This window comes from Schistocerca serialis, chromosome 2, assembly GCF_023864345.2.
Source record: "Schistocerca serialis cubense isolate TAMUIC-IGC-003099 chromosome 2, iqSchSeri2.2, whole genome shotgun sequence".
NCBI classification, from domain to species: Eukaryota; Metazoa; Arthropoda; class Insecta; order Orthoptera; family Acrididae; genus Schistocerca; species Schistocerca serialis.
In genome coordinates, this window is record NC_064639.1 from 957,488,313 (window position 1) to 957,512,027 (window position 23,715).

The following is a 23,715-nucleotide window of genomic DNA, read 5'->3' on the forward strand; positions in this document are numbered from 1 at the left end:
ACAATATTTAATCACCCCGGGATATATACATATTATGATAAGAATGTTTAAGAATAGGGCTAAACTTTTAGATCCCTGCTGCCACACAACCACAATTTTCAAAGAAATAGCTGGTTCCGTATGTAGGTATTACACCCACAAGTCTGCACTAACCAAACAACCCATAATATTGTAGAAGACATGATCTATTTGTTCCCTCAATTTCCCACACTGATGCATTTCAAAGTGAAGACTGATGGCTATAGCATGCATCATGCCCAGATTAGTATTTACCGACCTTCATAGCCAAACATTTAATTAAGTTCTGCCTACAGTGTCAGTCACAAACTCTACTGAAGCAATATGTACACATTTTTCTATTAACAACACCATTTCAGAAGTGGTTAACATTAAAAATTTAAACATTTATCCATTCTGTATGTCAGCTTGAAGCTTTACAGGTGCCTCACAAGGTGCTCAAATGCTGATTTCATTTCCATCACTGGCAACACTATGTATCCTTCTACAATACTGTGTTTGCAACAAAGATAAAGTGTACTAACAGTAAAAAAATAATTATTTAAACTATTTTACCATATCCCTGTGCAACTATATCTGACTGCACATCTCCATCATAGTTTTTGCATGCCCATACAAAGCCACCACTCGATTTCAGAACTTGTGCTACCATGTCATCAATTAGTCTGTGCTCATACCAGATCTTGTTTTTCTCAAATTCAGCTTTGTACTCCCTGCAACAAAAATAAATTATCATTTACAGAAGCTAAAATTACTGTATTTCATATATCACTGCATTAATAAACAGTTACTGGACAATTTTCAATGTCATTTAAAAGCGAGTCACCACTTCCACAATTCATATGCAAGGCACATACATTTAGCATGTTTCAATAGCTGTATAAAAAGAATAACAGATAAGGGATTGTCAACATGAATGAACACTTCACACCGAAAGCATATTTACTGCACACATATGAAAGAATTGTTCTGCCTGCCTCAGCAGAGAATGCTACTGTTTGTACACACAATAAATGCACCAGTAAATTCCAATATTTTATTATTTATTTAAGGTTTCCTTTATTTTTAAGAATGGGACAGAAAAGAGTCAAACGAGGCCACGACTGGCTAATATTGAGGATGGAGCTGCACTACAGTATCGTTTTTCGTCAAAAATTCATAAATAAGCAATGACATGTAAGTAGGTACATTATTCTAATGAAAACCCATGAACTGTTTCACCACAAAATACTCCAATCATCATAAGAAATTCATGCCACAAGTCAATTTATATATCAACATCATCAGGCACTCAAATTGCGATTCAGACATCACTGATAATAGTGTCTTTCACTTTTTACACAATTTCATCATTTTTTGAGGTGTCCAGGTCCTTTTCATCATCAACATCTTCACAGCCTGCTTCAGAATCCTTATACAACTTGTAAACCCTTGATGAACTTACAGCAGACTCACCAAAAGCAACATGTAACATTTCTAAAACTTTGCTGCATTTTATTGCTTTCTCATAACAATATATTACAAATTGTAAGATCCATTTTGCTGTGTTATCTGAACGAGCCACAGCCAGGGCAAAAGCACTACAGGCACAAAGATGCGAGATGGTGCCAGTGCCATAGAGACTCACCACCTCCCAAGTTCCACCAGGCAGTGCTGAAGATGAAGATATCGCCTTCACCTCAGCCAATCGCCAGCCAAGTACAATCGGCCAATGACCGGATGACAATGGACAGAAGCTAACTCGGAAGAGAGAAGAGCAGCTCTTGCTCACTTGGACATAGATCATCATCCAGGGCTGACTTAGACAGGAAACACAGTTTAGTAAACTCATACAAGGGGACAGTTCTCGTAAATTGCATTTGCTATGAACTGTGAAGCTTACCAACGATTATTTGCTCTTATTCATTGAGGGCCTTTTTGCGTTGTATTACACGCAGTGTTGCAGACCTCAATATCCGACAAGTCACAAAGATAAGTAAATCTTTTTATACGATTTGTGTGACTTTGTTACTAATTTGTTGGGGTGTTGTAGATCCTTTGTTCTCCTATAGTTCTCTGATCCTGGGGCATAGCATGTAATACTGGCAGGGAGAAATTGCCTTAGCGGTGTACTGAACCAGGTGCCATTTCAAAAACTCACAGACTCAGCCTATCGTAATAACCGTGGCAACTCGGCCTCCACAGCAGTCGGCAACGAGGCCTTTACAAAACTGGTGACAGGGTTTTACAAAACATTTTTAAACAAAATAATTAATCTTTGATATAACTGAAACATAAGTAATGTTACTGAAGAAAGCTCACAACAACAGACTAAATATGTGATATGGCTAACACAATACAGATACTTTTCAGGCATGGTAACCAACACAACAATGGAAAAATTGCACAAACCTACTATAATACAGCTTTGCTGTATGGTTAAATGATTATGGCATCCTCTTGGATAAAATATTCCGGAGGTATAATAGTCCCCCATTCGGATCTCCGGGCAGGAACTACTCAAAAGGACGTCATTATCAGGAAAAAGAAAACTGGCGTTCTACGGATCAGAGCGTGAAATGTCAAATCCCGTAATCGTGCAGGTAGGTTAGGAAATTTAAAAAGGGAAATGGATAGGTTAAAGTTAGATATACTGGGAATTAGTGAAGTTCGGTGGCAGGACGAATAAGACTTTTCGTCAGGTGAATACAGGATTATAAATACAAAATCAAATACGGGTAATGCAGGAGTAGGTTTAATAATGAATAAAAAAATATGAGTGCGTGTAAGCTACTACAAACAGCATAGTGAACGCACTATTGTGGCCAAGATAGACATGAAGCCCACGCCTACTACAGTAGTACAATTTTATGTGCCAACTAGCTCTGCAGATGAAGAAGAAATTGATGAAATGTATGATGAGATAAAAGAAATTATTCAGATAGTGAAGGGAGACGAAAATTTAATAGTGATGGGTGATGAATTCGAGAGTAGGAAAAGAGAGAGAAGGAAACATGGACTGGGGCTAAAAAATGAAAGAGGAAGCCGCCTGGTAGAATTTTGCACAGAGCATAACTTAATCTTAGCTAACACTTGGTTCAAGAATCATGAAAGAAGGTTGTATACATGGAAGAATCCTGGAGATACTAGAAGGTATCAGATAGATTATATAATGGTATGACAGATTTAGGAACCAGGTTTTAAACTGTAAGACATTTCCAGGGGCAGATGTGGACTCTGATCACAATCTATGCATTATGAACTGTAGATTAAAACTGAAGAATCTGGAAAAAGGTGGGAATGTGAGGAGGTGGGACCTGGATAAACTGACTAAACCACAGGTTGTACAGAGTTTCAGAGAGAGCATAAGGGAACAATTGACAGCAATGGGGGAAAGAAGTACAGTAGAAGAAGAATGGGTAGCTCTGAGGGATGAAGTAGTGAAGGCAGCAGAGGATCAAGTAGGTAAAAAGATGAGGGCTAGTAGAAATCCTTGGGTAACAGAAGAAATATTGAATTTAATTGATGAAAGGAGAAAATATAAAAATGCAGTAAATGAAGCAGGCAAAAACGAATACAGACGTCTCAAAAATGAGATCGACAGGAAGTGGAAAATGGCTAAGCAGGGATGGCTAGAGGACAAATGTAAGGACATAGAGACTTGTCTCACTAGGGCTAAGATAGATACAGCCTACAGGAAAATTAAAGAGACCTTTGGAGAAAAGAGAACCACTTGTATGAATATCAAGAGCTCAGATGGAAACCCAGTTCTACGCAAAGAAGGGAAAGCAGAAAGGTGGAAGGAGTATATAGAGGGTCTATACAAGGGCGATGTACTTGAAGACAATATTATGGAAATGGAAGAGGATGTAGATGAAGATGAAATGGGAGATACGATACTGCGTGAAGAGTTTGACAGAGCATTGAAAGACCTGAGTCGAAACAAGGCCCCAGGAGTAGACAACATTACATAAGAACTACCGACGGCCTTGGGAGAACCAGTCCTGACAAAACTCTACCATCTGGTGAGCAAAATGTATGAGACAGGCGAAATACCCTCGGACTTCAAGAAGAATATAATAATTCCAATCCCAAAGAAAGCAGTTGTTGACAGATGTGAAAATTACCGAACTATCAGATTAATAAGTCACAGCTGACTTATCTTAGAAGAAAGATTAAGGAAAGGCAAACCTACGTTTCTAGCATTCGTAGACTTAGAGAAAGCTTTTGACAATGTTGACTGGAATACTCTCTTTCAAATTCTACAGGTGGCAGGGGTAAAATACAGGGAGCGAAAGGCTATTTACAATTTTTACAGAAACCAGATGGCAGTTATAAGATTCAAGGGGCACGAAAGGGAAGCAGTGGTTGGGAAGGTAGTGAGACAGGGTTGTAGCCTCTCCCCGATGTTATTCAATCTGTATATTGACCAAGCAGTAAAGGAAACAAAAGAAAAATTCAGAGGAGGTATTAAAATCCATGGAGAAGAAATAAAAACTTTGAGGTTCACCGATGACATTGTAATTCTGTCAGAGGCAGCAAAGGATTTGGAAGAGCAGTTTAACGGAATGGACAGTGTCTTGAAAGGAGAATATAAGATGAACATCAACAAAAGCAAAACAAGGATAATGGAATGTAGTCTAATTAAGTCGGGTGATGCTGAAGAAATTAGATTAGGAAATGAGACACTTAAAGTAGTAAAGGAGTTTTGCTATTTGGGGAGCAAAATAACTGATGATGGTCAAAGTAGAGAAGATATAAAATGTAGACTGGCAATGGCAAGAAAAGCGTTTCTGAAGAAGAGAAATTTGTTAACATCGAGTATAGATTTAAGTATCAGGAAGTCATTTTTGAAAGTATTTGTATGGAGCGTAGCCATATATGGAAGTGAAACATGGACGATAAATAGTTTGGACAAGAAGAGAATAGAAGCTTTCAAAATGTGGTGCTACAGAAAATAATGCTGAAGATTAGATGGGTAGATCACATAACTAATGAGGAGGTACTGAATAGAATTGGGGAGAAGAGGAGTTTGTGGCACAACTTGACAAAAAGAAGGGACCGATTAGTAGGACATGTTCTGAGGCATCAAGAGATCACAAATTTAGCATTGGAGGGCAGCGTGGAGGGTAAAAATCGTAGAGGGAGACCAAGAGATGAATACACTAAACAGATTCAGAAGCATGTAGGTTGCAGTAGGGACTGGGAGATGAAGAAGCTTGCACAGGATAGGGTAGCATGGAGAGCTGCATCAAACCAGTCTCACGACTGAAGACCACAACAACAACTATAATATGCAAAATTAAAAAATTTCCGTTGCTTTTTTAACATGCTTCACAGCTCCAAAAGTGTCAATAGATTAGCAGAATTGCAATGCATAAATGATTTATTAAGCTTAAATGTTAGTGGGAAGCTTTTCTAGTAGTAGCAATTCAGAAGCAATACCCTTTTCCTGTTACCAGAGAATATAGCGGAATCTCTTCTTCTACAGTGTGCTCAGAAATTCTCATCATGAACTTCTAGGACTTGTAGAGGGGAATGATTAGATCATATTTTTAACTCCAACATATTTCCAGAAACATATCATTTCTATGCTATAACCATTTGAAAATATGTTGATAACGCGACAACTTTTACAAGTAATTGATCAGGCATGACCCAGTTTTGTTTTACAATTCCATTCATTAATAGCCAAAGAAATTACTCATGTACTCGCCGATGGGTTCTCTTTGATGTGATGCGTATGGCCTCTTCCAACTTGGGTGTGTGACATCTCCTTGGAGCACCACAGCCACACCTGCTTGACAGTGAAGGACCACATTCACACCTGCTTGACAGTGAAGGTACTCTTTCGAAGCCATTGTGTAATTGTGGTGAAAAGGGTGAGTGATGGAATCGGCCGTTGTAGATAACGATCTTGATAAACGCAGCAAGCCATTCAGGAGGAGGAATGACACTCAAACCAGGTCAGAAAGATAGGAATGACGTCAAATGACATCAGCTGATTTGATTTAACCCCCCCCACCACGACTACCCTGTTGCATACCTACCTAGCAAACATGCCTTTCAAATGGCTGTAGCATGGAAATGGTATGTTTCCTGGCATGGGTTCCTATTCACGAAATATTACGTATTCACTCCCCTCTACAAGCCTAGAAGTGTTTTACAAGAATTTCGATACACCCTATATGCATGGAATCCAAAAGTTTCTCTAATAATGAAGGGGTTATCAAATCTCAAAGTAGGTTGTAATTACAAGTCTCCCGACACTAAGTTTAACTACTAAAAGTGATAGTGCAGTGACAGCAAAAGGCTCACTGTCTGCCATTCAAGTGGCACCCTGACGTCTACAATAACAACCCAGTATGTTCAGCTGATCAAAATTATTGTTTACGGTCTGTTAGCAAAATAACCACACCCATTCACCATCTTCAAAATATCTGAACAGGTTTAATGGGAACCATTTTTTTATTTAGACCTAGTATAGCCTAGTGTTCTGGAAGGAGCACAATATATACCTGCTAGTCTCAACTTACTTATCATAAATCTCCTGAAAGATATCCTTGAAGCGACCATCATATCTTTTTAAGATTGTATTCTTAGTAGAGAGATATAGCGGCCATTTCTTCTGTAATGCCACTTGAAAGCTTGAATGTGCAAAGGCTTTGATAGATTCGTCTGTATTGTACATTCCCATGGCAATGCCTGGACCCTTGTAATCAAAAAGTTCTATGGTCGTGGTTTCCCCATCATTACTCCTGTACACCATTTCAACCTAAAAGAAAGAAAGAAAAGTGTTGTCATTACATTCATCATGTCAGTCACTTTTACATCATAAAACCAGTTCAGAAACATGTCCTATTGCAGAAGCATTCGACCTCCAAATTAAAAGAAATAAACACTGGAGTTGTGTTTCTGCAATATGGTGTAGACCAATCTGCCTTGGCCATTTTAGAGAAAACCAATTAAGGTGTTTTTTTCCGTAATACATTACGGAACTCAACTGTTAAGTGCGCTTTATTCACTGGTCAATATTTTTCTCTATGATGATGTGAATAGTTCTTGTATTTTACATACAATATTGTCTTTTGTGGAACTGGATTATTCTTTATCACAATTAGGTTATTAATTACAGACCCAGCCAGAGGCTGGAAACTGCCCAAGATGATGACGATAATGATGATGGTGATGATGAATTACACAACAATTACAGCAAGTTTTAAAATAAATCCAAAGAAATGAAATAATACAAACACAAAATTACAACACAATTTAAAAACAAATGCAGATTACAGACACAAAATAGCAATCTGTAAGTTCAAGTTTAAAGACAGAACTCTTATGTGTCATGGGTCACTGAAAAGTCTGTAGAAACCATGGTGAATTTCTAAATGATGTATATCACATCAGTAACATGTTTGAGGGCTCCTCTCAGCACCAAAGTAACATGTTGGCAAAGTTAGTGTGCCATACTATACAGTAAACCCACATACTTGTTGTCATGGGTAGGAGAAGTAGGTCTTTTTATGTGTGTGAAATCTTATGAGGCTTAACTGCTAAGGTCATCAGTCCCTAAGCTTACACACTACTTAACCTAAATTATCCTAAGGGGACACACACACACACACACACACACACACACACACACACACGCCCACGCCCGAGGAAGGACTCGAACCTCCCCCGGGACCAGCCGCACAGTCCATGACTGCAGCGCCTTAGACCACTCTGCTAATCCCGCGCGGCAGGTCTTTTTAGATTAAATCCAGGTAACAGGTTCCTCTGTGTAAAGGGTGTTTCCAGCAGTTATACAAATTCTTCAATAATCACCCATAAGGTAGATCCTAACACATCAAATGGCACACATATTTCACAGACTTAACAATCTTTCATCAAAAGATGCAATCAATGCAGCAATTTTAAGTTGAGCTTCAATATTTGAACTGCACAGTAATTTGTGTTACTGAGCACTGGTGTAGATACACACAAATCCAATATGTACAATTATTGTTGTATGAAAAGACAAGACTCTTAGTGTAGGACTACTTCAAAGGGGCAAGGATCATGAATATGTATCACGCGAGGAACAAAATTCGTGGTGTGTGTGTCTGTGTGTGGGTGCGCGCGCGCGCGCATGTGCGTGTGTGTGTGTGTGTGTGTGTGTGTGTGTCAATAACCTAATGGTACTTTAGACACATTTCATTCAAAGAATTAACAGAAGTTGTAGATAAAGCCTCAACTATAAAAGTCAACATAATTTAGTTTGTAGACATAAACATAAACACAAACATCATAAATAAAACTAATAGCACACTCAAATATCCTTCAGAGTTTTAGCATGTCCCTATTACAGCGCAACAAGGTTTACTATAATGACTGCATCAGTAATTGACCATCTAGATACAAATATGAACAGGGAAAAGTGTTATATAGCTGTAAAAGATTTTGGACACTCAGCAGATTGTTTCTGCCACATAATAACAGTAAAGAAAAAAAAACTAAATGAAGATCCACAGAAGACATTTACCAGAAATCGAAATACAAGATTTTTCAAGAGAACTGGCAAACCACATTCGGGATGAAGTGCGTACAGAAACCAATGTAAATACTAAATTCTCAACATTATTTAAACTGATCTTTGAAAAGAGCAATTTCATAAAGTACCCACATCAGTATGTGTGTGTCCCAAAAAAACAAATGAATAACACCAGGTATTAAAGTCCTTCCAACTCTTAATTACCTCAGTTCCATGAAACGAGTCATAATAAGCCAAGATCTTAAATTTCCAACACAGGTGAAAGAAGATTTATAGGAAGGTCCTGATTGCTGCAAACAAAATCATTTAATGACATCATGCAGAGAATAAAAGCAAAGCCATCTGGGATAACAGGAAACAGGAAGAGACGAATAAAGCTATAATAACTTACTGATAAGGGAGGTGTATAAAGTAATGAATGAAGCACACTACCTAGCAAGCAATCTGAAGAAGCATTTTTTGAAGTACTGCAGAGAAATTACATCAAAACTTCCCAAAACCAAAGATAACACCTGTCAATAAGTATGCACTACATACAATGGTGTTACTACCAGCCATAAAGCATGAAATCAGTAAAGCTGTACACATTCTAAAACAAAAATTCAGTGGGCTTCGATGGAATACCACTGTGTGTGCTGAAACAATGCATACATAGTATGCATGCTTCCTTAAGAAACATAATGAACAAGTCATTCACATCAGGGGAATTTCCAGAGTACTTGAAACAGACAAGACCTGTATCTCAGTTTAAAAAAAAAGGAAATACAGAAGACATAGAAAACTACTACCCCATTTCCCTGATGTCATCAATCTCAACAATAATAGAACCTATTGTGAAAGACAGATTAATAAATTGCTTGAATAAATACAACTAGTGAATCACTGTTTGGTTTCTACAGTGAAAAAAGTACACAATCAAATCATAGAGGAATTCATAAAACTGATACCTGATGCTCTTGAAAAGATGAATGTGTCACAGGCATATTTTTAGATCTTTCTGGCGCTTTTGGTCCCCCCATGAATGATGGACCTTGCTGAAGTAGGGTGGCTTGCATGCTTCAACAGTATAGATAGCTATTCCATAGGTGCAACTGTAACAGAGCAGTATACATGGGGAGGCCAGACGAACACATGGTTCCCAAAGAGGAATTGCAGCCCTTTCAGAAACTGCAGAGGAAATAGTCTGGATGATTGATTGGTCTGATCTTGTAACATCAGCCAACATGGCTTTGTTGAGCTCATACTGTGAAAAATTGAAACCAAGGGCAAACTACAGTTGTTACAATTCCCGAGGGTACACAACTCTACTGTGCAGTGAAGTGATGATGGCAACCTCTTAGGTAAAATGTTCTGAAGATAAAATAGTCCTGGGTGGGAACCACTCTGGAGAATGTCATCATCAGGAAAAAAAGAACTGGAATTATGAGATCAGAGAGTGGAATAATAAATCCCTTATTGGATAGGTAGGTTAGAAAATCTAAAAAGGGAAAGAATATACTGACATTAGATATAACTGGAATTAGTGAAGTTCAATGGCAGGTTAATTGAGTACTGGGCAATAAATACACAATGAAATAGGGTTAATGCAGGGGTAGGTCTAATAATGAATAAGAAAATAGGAATGCAGGTAAAGTAAACATCATAGTGAACACATTATCATAACCAAGATAGACATAAAGTCAACATTCACCACAGCAGTGCAAGTTTACATGCCATCTAGCTCCACAGATGGTGAACAGTTTTTAAGTATGTATAATAAGAGAAAAGAAATTATTCAGATAGGTAAGAGAGAGGAAAATTTAATTGTCATGGGTGACTGGAATTCGACAGTAGAAAAATGAACAGAAGGAAAAATACTAGGAGAATATGGACTGGGGAAAGGATTGAAACAGGAACCCAACTGACAGAATTTTGCATGGAGTATACTTTAATCATCACCAACACCTTGCTTAAGAATAATAAAAGATGGCTTTATATGTGGAAGAGACTTGGAGGCACTGGAAGGTTTCAGACTGATTACAAAATGGCAAGACAGACATTTCAGAACCACATTTTAAACTGGGAGATGTGTCCAGGGGCAGATGTGGACAAAGGCCAAAATTTATTGCTTATAAGCTGTAGATTAAAATAGAAGAAACTGCAAAGAGATAGGAAATTAAAAAGACAAGACGTGGATAAGTTGAAAAAACCTGAGGTGGTTGAGATATCAACACTATAGGAAAAGACAAATTGCTACTTACCATAATGAAGACACATCAACTTGCAGACAGGCACAATTGAAAGACATTCACATGTAGCTTTCAGCCACAGCCTTCGTCAATAAAAGGCATGTGCGCATGCACATGCACACCCACACCCACACCCACACCCACACCCACACCCACACCAAAAGGGCACAAGCACACCTTACGCACACACGACTGTCAACTCCAGCATCTCGGGCCGGAATGTTGGAGTTGACAGTCGCGCACGTGCGCGCGGGCGGGCGGGGGTGTGTGTGTGTGTGTGTGTGTGTGTGTGTGTGTGTGTGTGTGTGTGTGTGTGTGTGTGTGTGTGTGTGTGTGTGTGTTTTTTCTGTCTCCTGCTGACAAAAGCTGTGGCCAACAACTACTTGTGAGTGTCTTTTAATTGTGCCTTTATGCACCTTGATGTGTCTTTAGACATAATAGTTTTCTTGATATGATACCACGTCATTATGTATAAAACTACTGCTGCTGGAGAAAAACCAATGTTCGGCCTATGGTTGCAACGGCCTTCTTCTTCTTCTTCTTCTTCTTCTTCTTAGAACCAGAAAAAGGCCGCTGCAACCGTGGCCAAAACGTTGGTTTTTCTCCACCAGCAGTAGTTTTATACATTATGATGCAGTACCATACCCAGAAAACTTTTATGTCGACTGACTCTGGCCACGGAAACCTACGCAATTATATTGATGTGTCTTCTTTATGGTAAGTAGCAATCTGTCTTTTCCTACATTGTTGATATTACTACCTGGAGTTTCTGCTGTTTGAGGTTGTACACATTTTCATGTTGAGCCTTACAAAGCAAATGACTGATATGGGGGAAAGGAATATAACAGAAGGAATGCGTGGCTGTGAGAGGTGAAATAGTGAAGGCAGCAGAGATCACATCGATAAAAATACAATGATCACCACAAATCCTTTGATATTACAGGAGATATTGAATTTCATTTATGAAAAGAGGAAACATAAAAATGCAACAAATGAAGCAGACAGAAGGGAATACAGACATCTAAAAAAACCGAGATTGACAGAAAGAGCGAAATGGCTAAGCAGCAATTGCTAGAGGACAAATGCAAGTCTACCGAAGCAGGTGAAACTGGAGGAAAAATAGGGACTATGTGTTGAACAACTGAAAAGGCCTTTGAAGGAAAGAGAAACAGCTGTATAAATATCAAGAGCTCAGATGGAAAACCACTAGTAAGCAAGGCAGGGAGAGCTGAAAGACAGAAGGTCAAAGGTACATGCAAAGTGGCTAAACAAGAGAAGAAGAAGAAGAAGAAGAAGATGATGATGATGACAATGATATGGGAGATGTGATAATGAGAGAAGAATTTGACAGAGTAATGAAAGACAAACCAAACCAAGGCCCCTGGAGTATAGGATGTTCCCTCAGAACTATGATTTTCTTGGGAGAGCCAGAAACATGGGAGGCAATATTGACCCTACAACTTCTATTAGAAGATGGGTTTAACAAAGACAAACCTACGCTTATAGCATTTGTGGACTCAGAAGATTTTGACAATGTGGCCTGCAAGGAGCAAAAGTCAATCAATGGAAAATCCATGGTTGGACTGTAACAATACTATGAAAAGGAAAGTTGCTACTTACCATATAGCGGAGATACTGAGTCGCAGATACGCACAACAAAAAGACTCTCACAATTAAAGCTTTCAGCCATTAAGGCCTTCATCAACAATAGACCCCCCCCCCCCACACACACACACACACACACACACACACACACACACACACACACACACACACACACACACACAGAAGGAGCAAAAGGTCATAAAGAACTCACACGAAAACCACACAGCAGCTTTAAGGTTTGAAGGGCATGAAATGCAATGAGTGGTTCAGAAGGGAGTGGGACAGTGTTCTAAGCCTATCCCCAATGTTATTCAATCAGTACAATAAGCGATAGTATGGGAAACCAAAGAAAAATTTGGAGAAGGAGTTAAAGTTCAGGGAGAAAAAATAAAACTGAAGTTTACTGACAACATTGTAATTCTATGAGAGACACCAAAGGACTTGGAAGAGCAACTGAATGTAATGGACAGTGTCTTGAAAGGGAGATGTAAGATGAACATGAACAAAAGCAAAACAAGGGTAATGGAATGTAGTCTAATTAAATTAAGCAATGCTGAGGAAACTATACAGATCAGGAAGTGAGACACTGATATCAGTAAATGAGTTATGCTATTTGGGCAGCAAAATAAATTATGACAGCCAAACTAGAGAAGATATAAAATATAGCCTGGCAATTGCAAGGAAACCATTTCTGAAGAAGAGAAGTTTGTTAACATCAAACATAGATTTATTAGGAAGTCTTTTCTGAATATATTTATCTAGAGTGTAGCCTTGTATGGAAATGAAACATGGACTACAAGCAATTCGGAAGAGAAGAGAGTAGAGGCTTTTGAAATGTATGCTACAGAAGAATTCTCAAGATCAGATGGATAAATCATGTACCTAATGAGGAGGTACAGAAACAAATTTTGGAGACACAAAATTTAGGGAACAAGTTGACTGAAAGTGGAAGAAGGGATCAGTTGATGGAATACATTCAGAGGAGTCATCAATTTAGTACAGGTGGGAAGCGTGTGTGTGGGAGGGGGGTTGGATTGTTGGATTGTATAGAGAGACCAAGAGACTAATATAGTGAACAGGTTCAAATGATGTATGTCACAGTAGTTATTTCGGGGTGCCAAAGATGATGTGACTTACCAAACGAATGCGCTGGCAGGTCGATAGACACACAAACAAACACAAACATACACACAAAATTCAAGCTTCCGCAACAAACGGTTCCTTCATCAGGAAAGAGGGAAGGAGAGGGAAAGACGAAAGGATGTGGGTTTTAAGGGAGAGGGTAAGGAGTCATTCCAATCCCGGGAGCAGAAAGACTTACCTTAGGGGGAAAAAAGGACAGGTATACACTCGCGCACACACACACATATCCATCCGCACATACACAGACACAAGCAGACATTTGTAAAGGCAAGGAGTTTGGGCAGAGATGTCAGTCGAGGCGGAAGTAAAGAGGCAAAGATGTTGTTGAAAGACAGGTGAGGTATGAGCGGCGGCAACTTGAAATTAGCGGAGGTTGAGGCCTGGCGGATAACGAGAAGAGAGGATATACTGAAGGGCAAGTTCCCATCTCCAGAGTTCTGACATGTTGGTGTTGGTGGGAAGTATCCAGATAACCCGGACGGTGTAACACTGTGCCAAGATGTGCTGGCCGTGCACCAAGGCATGTTTAGCCACAGGATGATCCTCATTACCAACAAACACTGTCTGCCTATGTCCATTCATGCGAATGGACAGTTTGTTGCTGGTCATTCCCACATAGAAAGCTTCACAGTGTAAGCAGGTCAGTTGGTAAATCATGTGGGTGCTTTCACACGTGGCTCTGCCTTTGATTGTGTACATTTTCCGGGTTACAGGACCGGAGTAGGTGGTGGTGGGAGGGTGCATGGGACAGGTTTTACACCGGGGGCGGTTACAAGGGTAGGAACCAGAGGGTAGGGAAGGTGGTTTGGGGATTTCATAGGGATGAACTAAGAGGTTTCGAAGGTTAGATGGATGGCGGAAAGACACTCTTGGTGGAGTGGGGAGGATTTCATGAAGGATGGATCTCATTTCAGGGCAGGATTTGAGGAAGTCGTACCACTGCTGGAAAGCCACATTCAGAGTCTGATCCAGTCCCGGAAAGTATCCTGTCACAAGTGGGGCACTTTTGTGGTTCTTCTGTGGGAGGTTCTGGGTTTGAGGGGATGAGGAAGTGGCTCTGGTTATTTGCTTCTGTACCAGGTCAGCACAGTAGTTGCGGGATGCGAAAGCTGTTTTCAGGTTGTTGGTGTAATGGTTCAGGGATTCCGGACTGGAGCAGATTCGTTTGCCACGAAGACCTAGGTTGTAGGGAAGGGACCGTTTGATGTGGAATGGGTGGCAGCTGTCATAATGGAGGTACTGTTGCTTGTTGGTGGGTTTGATGTGGACAGACATGTGAAGCTGGCCATTCGACAGATGGAGGTCAACATCAAGGAAAGTGGCATGGGATTTAGAGTAGGACCAGGTGAATCTGATGGAACCAAAGGAGTTGAGGTTGGAGAGGAAATTCTGGAGTTCTTCTTCACTGTGAGTCCAGATCATGAAGATGTCATCAATAAATCTGTACCAAACTTTGGGTTTGCAGGCCTGGGTAACCAAGAAGGCTTCCTCTAAGCGACCCATGAATAGGTTGGCGTACGAGGGGGCCATCCTGGTACCCATGGCTGTTCCCTTTAATTGTTGGTATGTCTGGCCTTCAAAAGTGAAGAAGTTGTGAGTCAGCATGAAGCTGGCTAAGGTGATGAGGAAAGAGGTTTTAGGTAGGGTGGCAGGTGATCGGCGTGAAAGGAAGTGCTCCATCGCAGCGAGGCCCTGGACGTGCGGAATATTTGTGTATAAGGAACTGGCATCAATGGTTACAAGGATGGTTTCTGGGGGTAACAGACTGGGTAAGGATTCTAGGTGTTCGAGAAAGTGGTTGGTGTCTTTGATGAAGGATGGGAGACTGCATGTAATGGGTTGAAGGTGTTAATCTACGTAAGCAGAGATACGTTCTGTGGGGGCTTGGTAACCAGCTACAATGGGGCGGCCGGGATGACTGGGTTTGTGAATTTTAGGAAGAAGGTAGAAGGTAGGGGTGCGGGGTGTCGGTGGGGTCAGGAGGTTGATGGAGTCGGGTGAAAGGTTTTGTAGGGGGCCTAAGGTTCTGAGGATTCCTTGAAGCTCCGCCTGGACATCAGGAATGGGATTACCTTGGCAAACTTTGTATGTGGTGTTGTCTGAAAGCTGACGCAGTTCCTCAGCCACACACTCCCGACGATCAAGTACCACTGTCGTGGAACCCTTGTCCGCCGGATCCGTGATCTGAAGGCTGACCGTTCCATCATCTTTGTTTTTAGATATATTTTTCCTACGTGGAATGTTTCCCTCTATTATAACCATATCATTAATTTGAACCCAAAAATTACGTTTGTTATTGTCGCTGTTGCATTTCGAAATCTTTCCTGTCGTCTTATTTTCTCTTTATTTTCTCTTTCTGTTTTTACCAGTAGTCTCACTTTTTATTCACCTTCCCCTTTTTACCGTAATACAATTTTATCCCGCCTATATATACTCTATAATACGTAACCCACTGATACGTGTGGATGGATATGTGTGTGTGTGCGCGAGTGTATACCTGTCCTTTTTTCCCCCTAAGGTAAGTCTTTCCGCTCCCGTGATTGGAATGACTCCTTACCCTCTCCCTTAAAACCCACATCCTCTTGTCTTTCCCTCTTTCCTGATGAAGCAACCTTTTGTTGCGAAAGCTTGAATTTTGTGTGTATGTTTGTGTGTCTATCGACCTGCCAGCGCTTGTGTTTGGTAAGTCTCATCATCTTTGTTTTTAGATATATTTTTCCCACGTGGAATGTTTCCCTCTATTATATATATTCCAATCCCGGGAGCGGAAAGACTTACCTTAGGTGGAAAAAAGGACAGGTATACACTCGCGCACACACACACATATCCATCCGCACATACACAGACACAAGCAGACATTTGTAAAGGCAAATGTCTGTTTGTGTCTGTGTATGTGCGGATGGATCTCTGTGTGTGTGTGTGTGTGTGTGTGTGTGTGTGTGTGTGTGTGTGTGTGTGTGTGTGTGTGTGTGTGTTCAATACAGCTCCATTGAGATGCATGGCATATGTCAATATGGTCTTCTGCCACTGCTACTTATTCCCATGTCCAGCTCTTATCTTGTACATCTGAAACTGATTTCCTGCATTATTTTAAGTCTAGGCCTAACCAAGGAGTGACGTAAGGCATGTCCTGGACACGAAGTGTCCACCAGTCATTTCAAGCTTCTTAAAAGATGAAATTATCCCCTGGTAGACACATATACTTATGGGTGATTGTGTGTGGTTAGGCTGTTGTGAAGTTAATTACTTGATTGCAGATTTGAAAATACCTAAAAATGAGTGACAAATTTACTGAAGGAAGGAAGGAAGATCAGTCTTTAACGGCCTGCCAGCAGCTATGTCATTAGAGACAGAGCACAAGCTCGGATTAGGAAAGGATGGAATCAGCTATGCCCTTTTCGAAGGAACCATCCTGGCATTTGCCATAAGTGATAATTCATGGAAAACCAAAATCGTGATGATCAGATGGAGATTTGAACCGACATGTTCCTGAATGTAAGTCCAGTATTCTAACCACTGCACCGCCTCATTCAGTGGCAAATTTAGTACTACTTCTAAGAAAACAAAAAAACAAAATGTTCTGTCTAATGTACCAACATGTCATTACATAAATCAGAATATTACTTTATTTATATTCAATTTTCAGTTAAACCAGTTTGAATTTGGCCCTGTGGTTTAATTCATTGAGTTTGAACATTGCTTTTATGTTATTCATGCATCGGCCATGTGGGGTAGATTACAGTGACTTATTGAAAAACTTGTGTTGTCATTAGGCTGCATAATTTGCTAAATTAATTTGTTCCCAAACAGTTCAGCAGTTTTATAACATTTATTCATCAGCTTTCCCCTTTGATTCACATTAAATGTGACAGGTTTTAGAAGAATACTGACAGTTTGATTATTTGGAACTTGTTTATGAAATGTCATAAAAAAGCTCTTACAGATATGTTACAGGAAGCAGTTTCCAAAATAATCATTGACACTTGCTGTGAAGGTATGTCTGTAATACCAAGATTACAGAAAGTAACTTACTGTTCCTGGTTTGGACACAACAAAGTCTTTTGCTTTGTACTGGTCACCATGAGCATGTCTGCCAATCACAATGGCATTTTTCCAACCTGGAACTATCCGTGGAATTGTCTTGCAAATTATTGGTTCACGGAAAACTGTTCCACCCAGAATGTTACGGATTGTTCCATTTGGACTGAGCCACATTTTCTTCAAATTGAATTCTGAAACAAAAATTATTATTATTCTGAGGTTCATCACATGTTAATATGGAAAAGGAAGAGTGAGCATTCAGCTTGCAATCTGATTACTAACAGTGCACTAGAAGTCACTGTCATTAAGTGATGAAACCTTTACAATAAATAATTACTTCCTTATCCCAACTGGAGAAACTGAGACAGAGTCAACTGCAATATTTCAAAAGTGGGGTCTAGCTGCTGTAGTAGGTTTTCTTATTCTCAATTTAAGTTGTACATTTGGATTTCATCCATTATTTGAGGACCCCTGACACCCACATGGGTTTATGATCAGACTTCAGTGAGGCAGTACACTGAGTAGTGCGATGGACACTCAAGTTATGCACTTAGTTACTAACAGAAAAAATTATAAGATAATGGAAGCATGTGAGACAGACACTGCAGCAGATAATAATCATGTACTTAACTGCAAGGGACTTTCTTTGAACCTGATGTAATGGCATCCATGACTTTAACGTGGTCGTTTCACAACTGGCTGTCCATAAACAAATACACAGTAGTAGTTTTGTGACTGTCTTTAATCTGAGTAATAATAACTGATATTATAACACTAAGCGGAAAACAACTAAACAGCTTTTTTGGGACAGTAAATGTCCGTTAATTAGAACATTAAAAATCCACAGCTGGAACTAGTTTCAGAATAATTCTCCTACAGTGTAATACTTCATGAAGGCAAATGGCAACAGTTACCAAACTTTAAGAACTGTATGAGTAATTCTTTATTCTTCACCCATTTTGGTCACAGCAAGAAAAAGCAGTGAGTCAGATAGACAAGTAACTCATCTCTTCTTTAGATGAATTTAAAGTCAACAAAATAACAATATGTTTATTTAACCATGAATAATACACCACGAATCTAAACAGCATATAAGTGGCCTCACAATAACTCACAAATGAGTACGAAATAAACAGCTTGAGGACTGATCTCAGTTAAATGGGATCAGTACTCACCCTATTTCTTTCATACTTTGTTGTGAGTTAGTGTGAGGCCTTTTTTATGCTGTTAAGGATCACAGTGTATTACATATAGTTAATTAAACATCTCATAACTTTGAGGACTTTAAATTCATTTAAAGGGAAAAAAAATTGCTTATCCACCTGATGTACTGCTTTTTCTTCCTGTAACAACAGTCTCCGAGACCCAAACCAGTAAAGAATAAAGAATAATTCATACAGCTGATCACTAACAAGAAGTTTTTCAAGTTCCTGACAGGGGTAGCTGGCCACATCACTGAAATATTTGTTGTCAAACTATTTAAGGGCTTTACAACAAGATGGAGTCACAATCAAAGAATAATTTTAGTGGAACATTAGTTTTTATTCAATCCGTGAGCTCAGTAGCATAATTCGATTGTTGAAGAATTAAAGTGTCTCCTGCAATGAGAAGTTTACATCAGTGTAGAGCTATTTATATCATGGTAATCTGTAGTTTTAAAACACTTACTGATGTAAAATAGGTATGCAAGTACAATCTTTATAGAATTGCTATCTAAACTGTTTACAGCAACATCTTTCAACCACATCCACACAATTCCTCTGCAATTCACAATTAAGTGTCTGGCAGAGGATTCATCGAACCACTTTTAAGCTATTTCTCTACTACTCCACCCTCAAACAGCGCGGGAGTAAAACAAACACTTAAATCTCTGCTTGTGGGCCCTGATTTCTATTATTTTATTATGACAATCATTACTCCCTATGCAGGTGTGTGCCAAAAAATATATATATTCGCATTCAAAGTAGAAAGTTGGTGACAGAAATTTCACAAGAAGACCCTGCCACAAAAAAATTGTCTTGTTTTAATGACTGCCACCTTAACTCACATATCATACCCTATTTCAAAATTAAACAAAATGAGCTGTCATTCTTTGAATTTTTTTGACGTCCTTCGGACACCACACCACACAGCAATACTCCAGAAGAACAAGGGCAAGTGTAGTATAGGCAGCCTCTTAAGTAGAGGCTGTTGTATTTTCTAAGTGTTATGCAAATAAATCGCAGTCTTTCAATTCCTTTCCCCACAACATTATGTAAGTGACTTTTCCCACAGCATTATCTATGTGATTGTTCCAATTTAAGTTATGCACGATTTTAATCCCTATGTATCTAGTTGAATTCACAGGCTTTAAATTTGTGTCATTTATTGCGTAACCAAAATTTAGCTGAATTCTTTTGATATTCATCTGGTAGAGTTGTCACTTTTCATTATTTAGAGTCAACTGTCACTTTTCACACCACACAGGTATCTTGCTTAAATCATTTTGCAACTGGTTTTGATCATCTGACGACTTTACAAAACAATAAATGACAGCATCAGCAGCTTCTCAAATTATCACCTAAATCATTTATATAGGTAAGGAACAAACTATTCACTGGGGAACATCAGATATTACTTCTGTTTTATTTGATGACTTTCCGTCAGTTACTACCAACTGCAACCTTTCTGACAGTAAATCACGAATTGAGTCACACAACTGAGAAGATACTTAGTAGACACACAATTTGATCAGAATTCTAAATTTTTTAATTTCTTATTAGTAAAAGCCAGTGTGTGCCAGACTTAACCAATCTATATAAATGTAGCATCAGTCAACCATACATTCTTCATTGAAGTTTAAGCATTTTATCATTATGACATTATACTAGTAACTAGCTGTTACCCGTGGCTGTGTTCACTTATCAGTAGTTTTATTATGATGAGTGAGTGAGCGAGTCAGCTGATGTGCATGTGATAATGTCAGCTGTCATCAAGTTACTACTTGTTCTGGCAAGCACGTCTAGTGGTGTGTGTGTGTGCACCTCCCAACCCCCAATGCTCCACAGCCACAGCATCATGTGCACCACTGTGAGGAGATGTGTGGGCAGGGGTGCTCACCTACATGGCGATTCAAAAAAAATTTTACATACTGACACGGCACAACGGGCATACAACAAGGATCAGTAATCATGCACGAAACCAAAGTGGCAAATGCCCTGAGAGGGTGCTACAGTCACATGCAAACTGGTATCATTGGAGAGTGTTTAATTGGGCCATGCATTCTTGCAGACCCACTTGATCATCACACATATCTAGTATTCCTGCAAGAGTTTCTGCCAGACATGCTGAATGATGTTCCCATGCTTATTTGTCTTCGCATTCAATTTCAGCATGACAGAGCTCCCACGCATTTCAGCAGACATGTGAGGTCAAATACACAGGTAAACTTTGCCGGCTGCTGGATTGGTCCCAGTGGGCCAGTTACATGGCTACCACACACACCCAATCTGTTCCCAACCAGTTTTTATTATTATTATTATTTTTTTTTTTTTTCCTGTAGGGTTACCTGAAAGGCCCAGTATATGAAACATGTGTTACACCACGAAGTGGGCACGATTGTTGCAGCAGCAGGATGTCTTCGATATACACCAGGTATCTCTGAGAGGGTGAGCCATTCAGTGCAGCATCAGTGTCACATGTGTCTTGATACAGGACAAAACTTTGAGCATATCATGTAAGAGGCGTTCATTTGTAGCATGTGATTAAATAACTTTTTTTTTAAATCACTCTGTATGCATTGTGCTACTGAAGTAACTATTCATCACTCAATGTGGACGTTGTGCAACAAATGTAATAATGTTCTTCCTCAGAATCTCCGTACCAAATTTTATTGCGGTCAGCTCAACAGTTTAGTTGTGAAAACATAACAGCTAGAATTACTCTCTCGTTTAATATTATCAGTATGGAAATATGGATTAACATGCTGAAGATTTTATAAGCATTGTATTCTTAATGTTGAATCATATTACGTAGAAAATATCAATCAATAAAACCATTTTCACAAATATGACACAGTTTAAATGTCAAAGAGTAAACAGTTTTTTTTAAAGAGTAAATGTGTGTCCTCGTATCACATAAAAGTTTAATTATAACGTACCCTTGCACCAATTTTGATGAAGTAATCGTATATCCTGTTCCAAGCTATGCTCAAGTTACATGTGAAAGCCTCATGAAAATACACCTAGTAATTTTGGAGATCAGCGTATTCAAACAGACAAACAGACAGATATGACTGTTCTACAGTTTTATTATTGGTAGAGATGAAGACAGATTAGGCTTATATTAATTACCTTTGACACGTTCCTCATCAGGGGTAATAGTAGCACATTTGATTCCAACATTGTGCTTCAGAATAGCATGCGATGCATCAATAGTAACTTGATCATTAGTGGCATCTCTGTGAGGCAATCCCAGATCATAGTACAATATCTCCACCTGAAATAAATCCATTGTTCGAAAATAAATATAAATGCACCATACATAGGATAAAAGAGTCACCACTAAATCAAGGCTGAAACAGCAAGCAGCAACTTAAGTAACAAATATTACTATTTTTAAATTACAATATTCTTATAAAGGAGTCTTTCAACTGTACTGATTTCAAATAAAACACACACCTGTGATAATTTTCTATACCAGAAATAATTCTCTAAGCAGGGCCTATGGAATATTATTATATAATGTAATGTTTATTATATGAATAAATCACTACAGGCAATTTGATAATCTCTTTTTTCAACAGATTCTTCAGATGAAATGTTTAATTACATTGAGAACTGGTATCACATTCTTAAAGTACTATTACGGATTTGGATTATTTGTGCCCACCTTGAGATATGGAAGTATCAGTGTTTCTTTAATTTTTGCCCATATTATACGTGTCATTTCATCTCCATCTAGATCTACCACAGGCTTTTTCACTTCAATTCGTTTTCCAGAAGAATCTGTAACAAGCAATGTACACAATTTCTTATGAAGAGAACATGCTTTCCACAAAAGTATTTTACTGAAAACAGATCACTAACATCACTAAACATAATGACAATAACACAATAATAAAGAATGGGAAAGACAATTTCAAAGAATTTGAAATAACAGAGAAAGGTTTTATTACAAATAAAATAACAAATTTTGAAGATTTCCAAGCCATAAAAAAATAAGAATTCAGAAATGGCATGGACAGAAGAAAGGAAAAGACAAAAATATTAAGGAGTAGGCACAACGAAAAAATAAAAAACAACAAAGAAAGAAGAGAAGTTGACGTTACGTGATCCTAGTTGGTCAATCTGAAGATGGAAAAATAATAGTAACAAAAACAAATAACATCAGTAATAATAATAAACTGACAGTATATGTAACAAACAGCAATATGAAGGAGATTGACAACATTTAGTCTTTTGCTTATAAATGATGACAACAGATTAACCAAACAGATCTTCTAACTGCCTTTGGCAAAGAGTCTACAGTCAGCTGCATTCAAGAGATCAAGAAAGACTTACACTGAAACAATGTAACAAAAGAAGAAATAATGGGAAGAATTTTATAATAAAAGAAAAACTGAGAAATGGTTCAAAGTATATCATGGAGAGGAAAAAGAATCATTGGGAAAAGATGAAGCAATACTGGAGTAAAAAGGAAAGAGAAAATTTCATTGTATAAATAACTGAAATTTGCATGTTGTCCTCTGAATGCCGCAACCAAATAAAAACAATAATGCAACAAACATTTCCTTTTTGCTGAAAATCTGCCAAGTATTTCCTATGTAAGTAAATCAGTGGATCTAAATCATTGATCCAGTTGCCCAGTAGTCACACTTACACTGAAAAGTAAGGTACAGAAGTGGGGAATAAAATATTCCCTTCTTATTTCCAAAAGTGACTTCACCAAAGAATATCAGACTTTCTATCACTGTGTATTTGTAAATGAATTATTTGTGGAGGAATTAAGCATCACATACAATTAGATATGCGAAAGCCAGTTTCAGAATGTAACAAGCAACAGAAGACAAGTTCACATAACAGTATACTGTATCACCAACTTGAACAATTAGGACTTCAAGACTCACTGAGTATGGCCATGTGTTTTGAAATCTTCTGTTACTATATTCCCAGAACATGAAAACGG

The 23,715-nt window shown here is 38.7% G+C and overlaps 1 protein-coding gene across 1 annotated transcript in view; it reads right to left on the reverse strand.

Moving 5' to 3' along the window:
- LOC126458339 (isocitrate dehydrogenase [NADP], mitochondrial-like) overlaps positions 1 to 23,715 on the reverse strand; it is a 123,323-nt gene that overhangs the window by 15,914 nt on the left and 83,694 nt on the right. Inside the window, exons 2-6 of the mRNA XM_050095304.1 lie at positions 22,420 to 22,535; positions 21,882 to 22,026; positions 17,542 to 17,741; positions 6,534 to 6,772; positions 574 to 731 (exon numbers count right to left, since the gene is read on the reverse strand). Coding sequence (XP_049951261.1) covers positions 574 to 731; positions 6,534 to 6,772; positions 17,542 to 17,741; positions 21,882 to 22,026; positions 22,420 to 22,476 — 799 coding nt within the window. The 5' untranslated portion in view covers positions 22,477 to 22,535. The remainder of the gene's footprint in view (positions 1 to 573; positions 732 to 6,533; positions 6,773 to 17,541; positions 17,742 to 21,881; positions 22,027 to 22,419; positions 22,536 to 23,715) is intronic.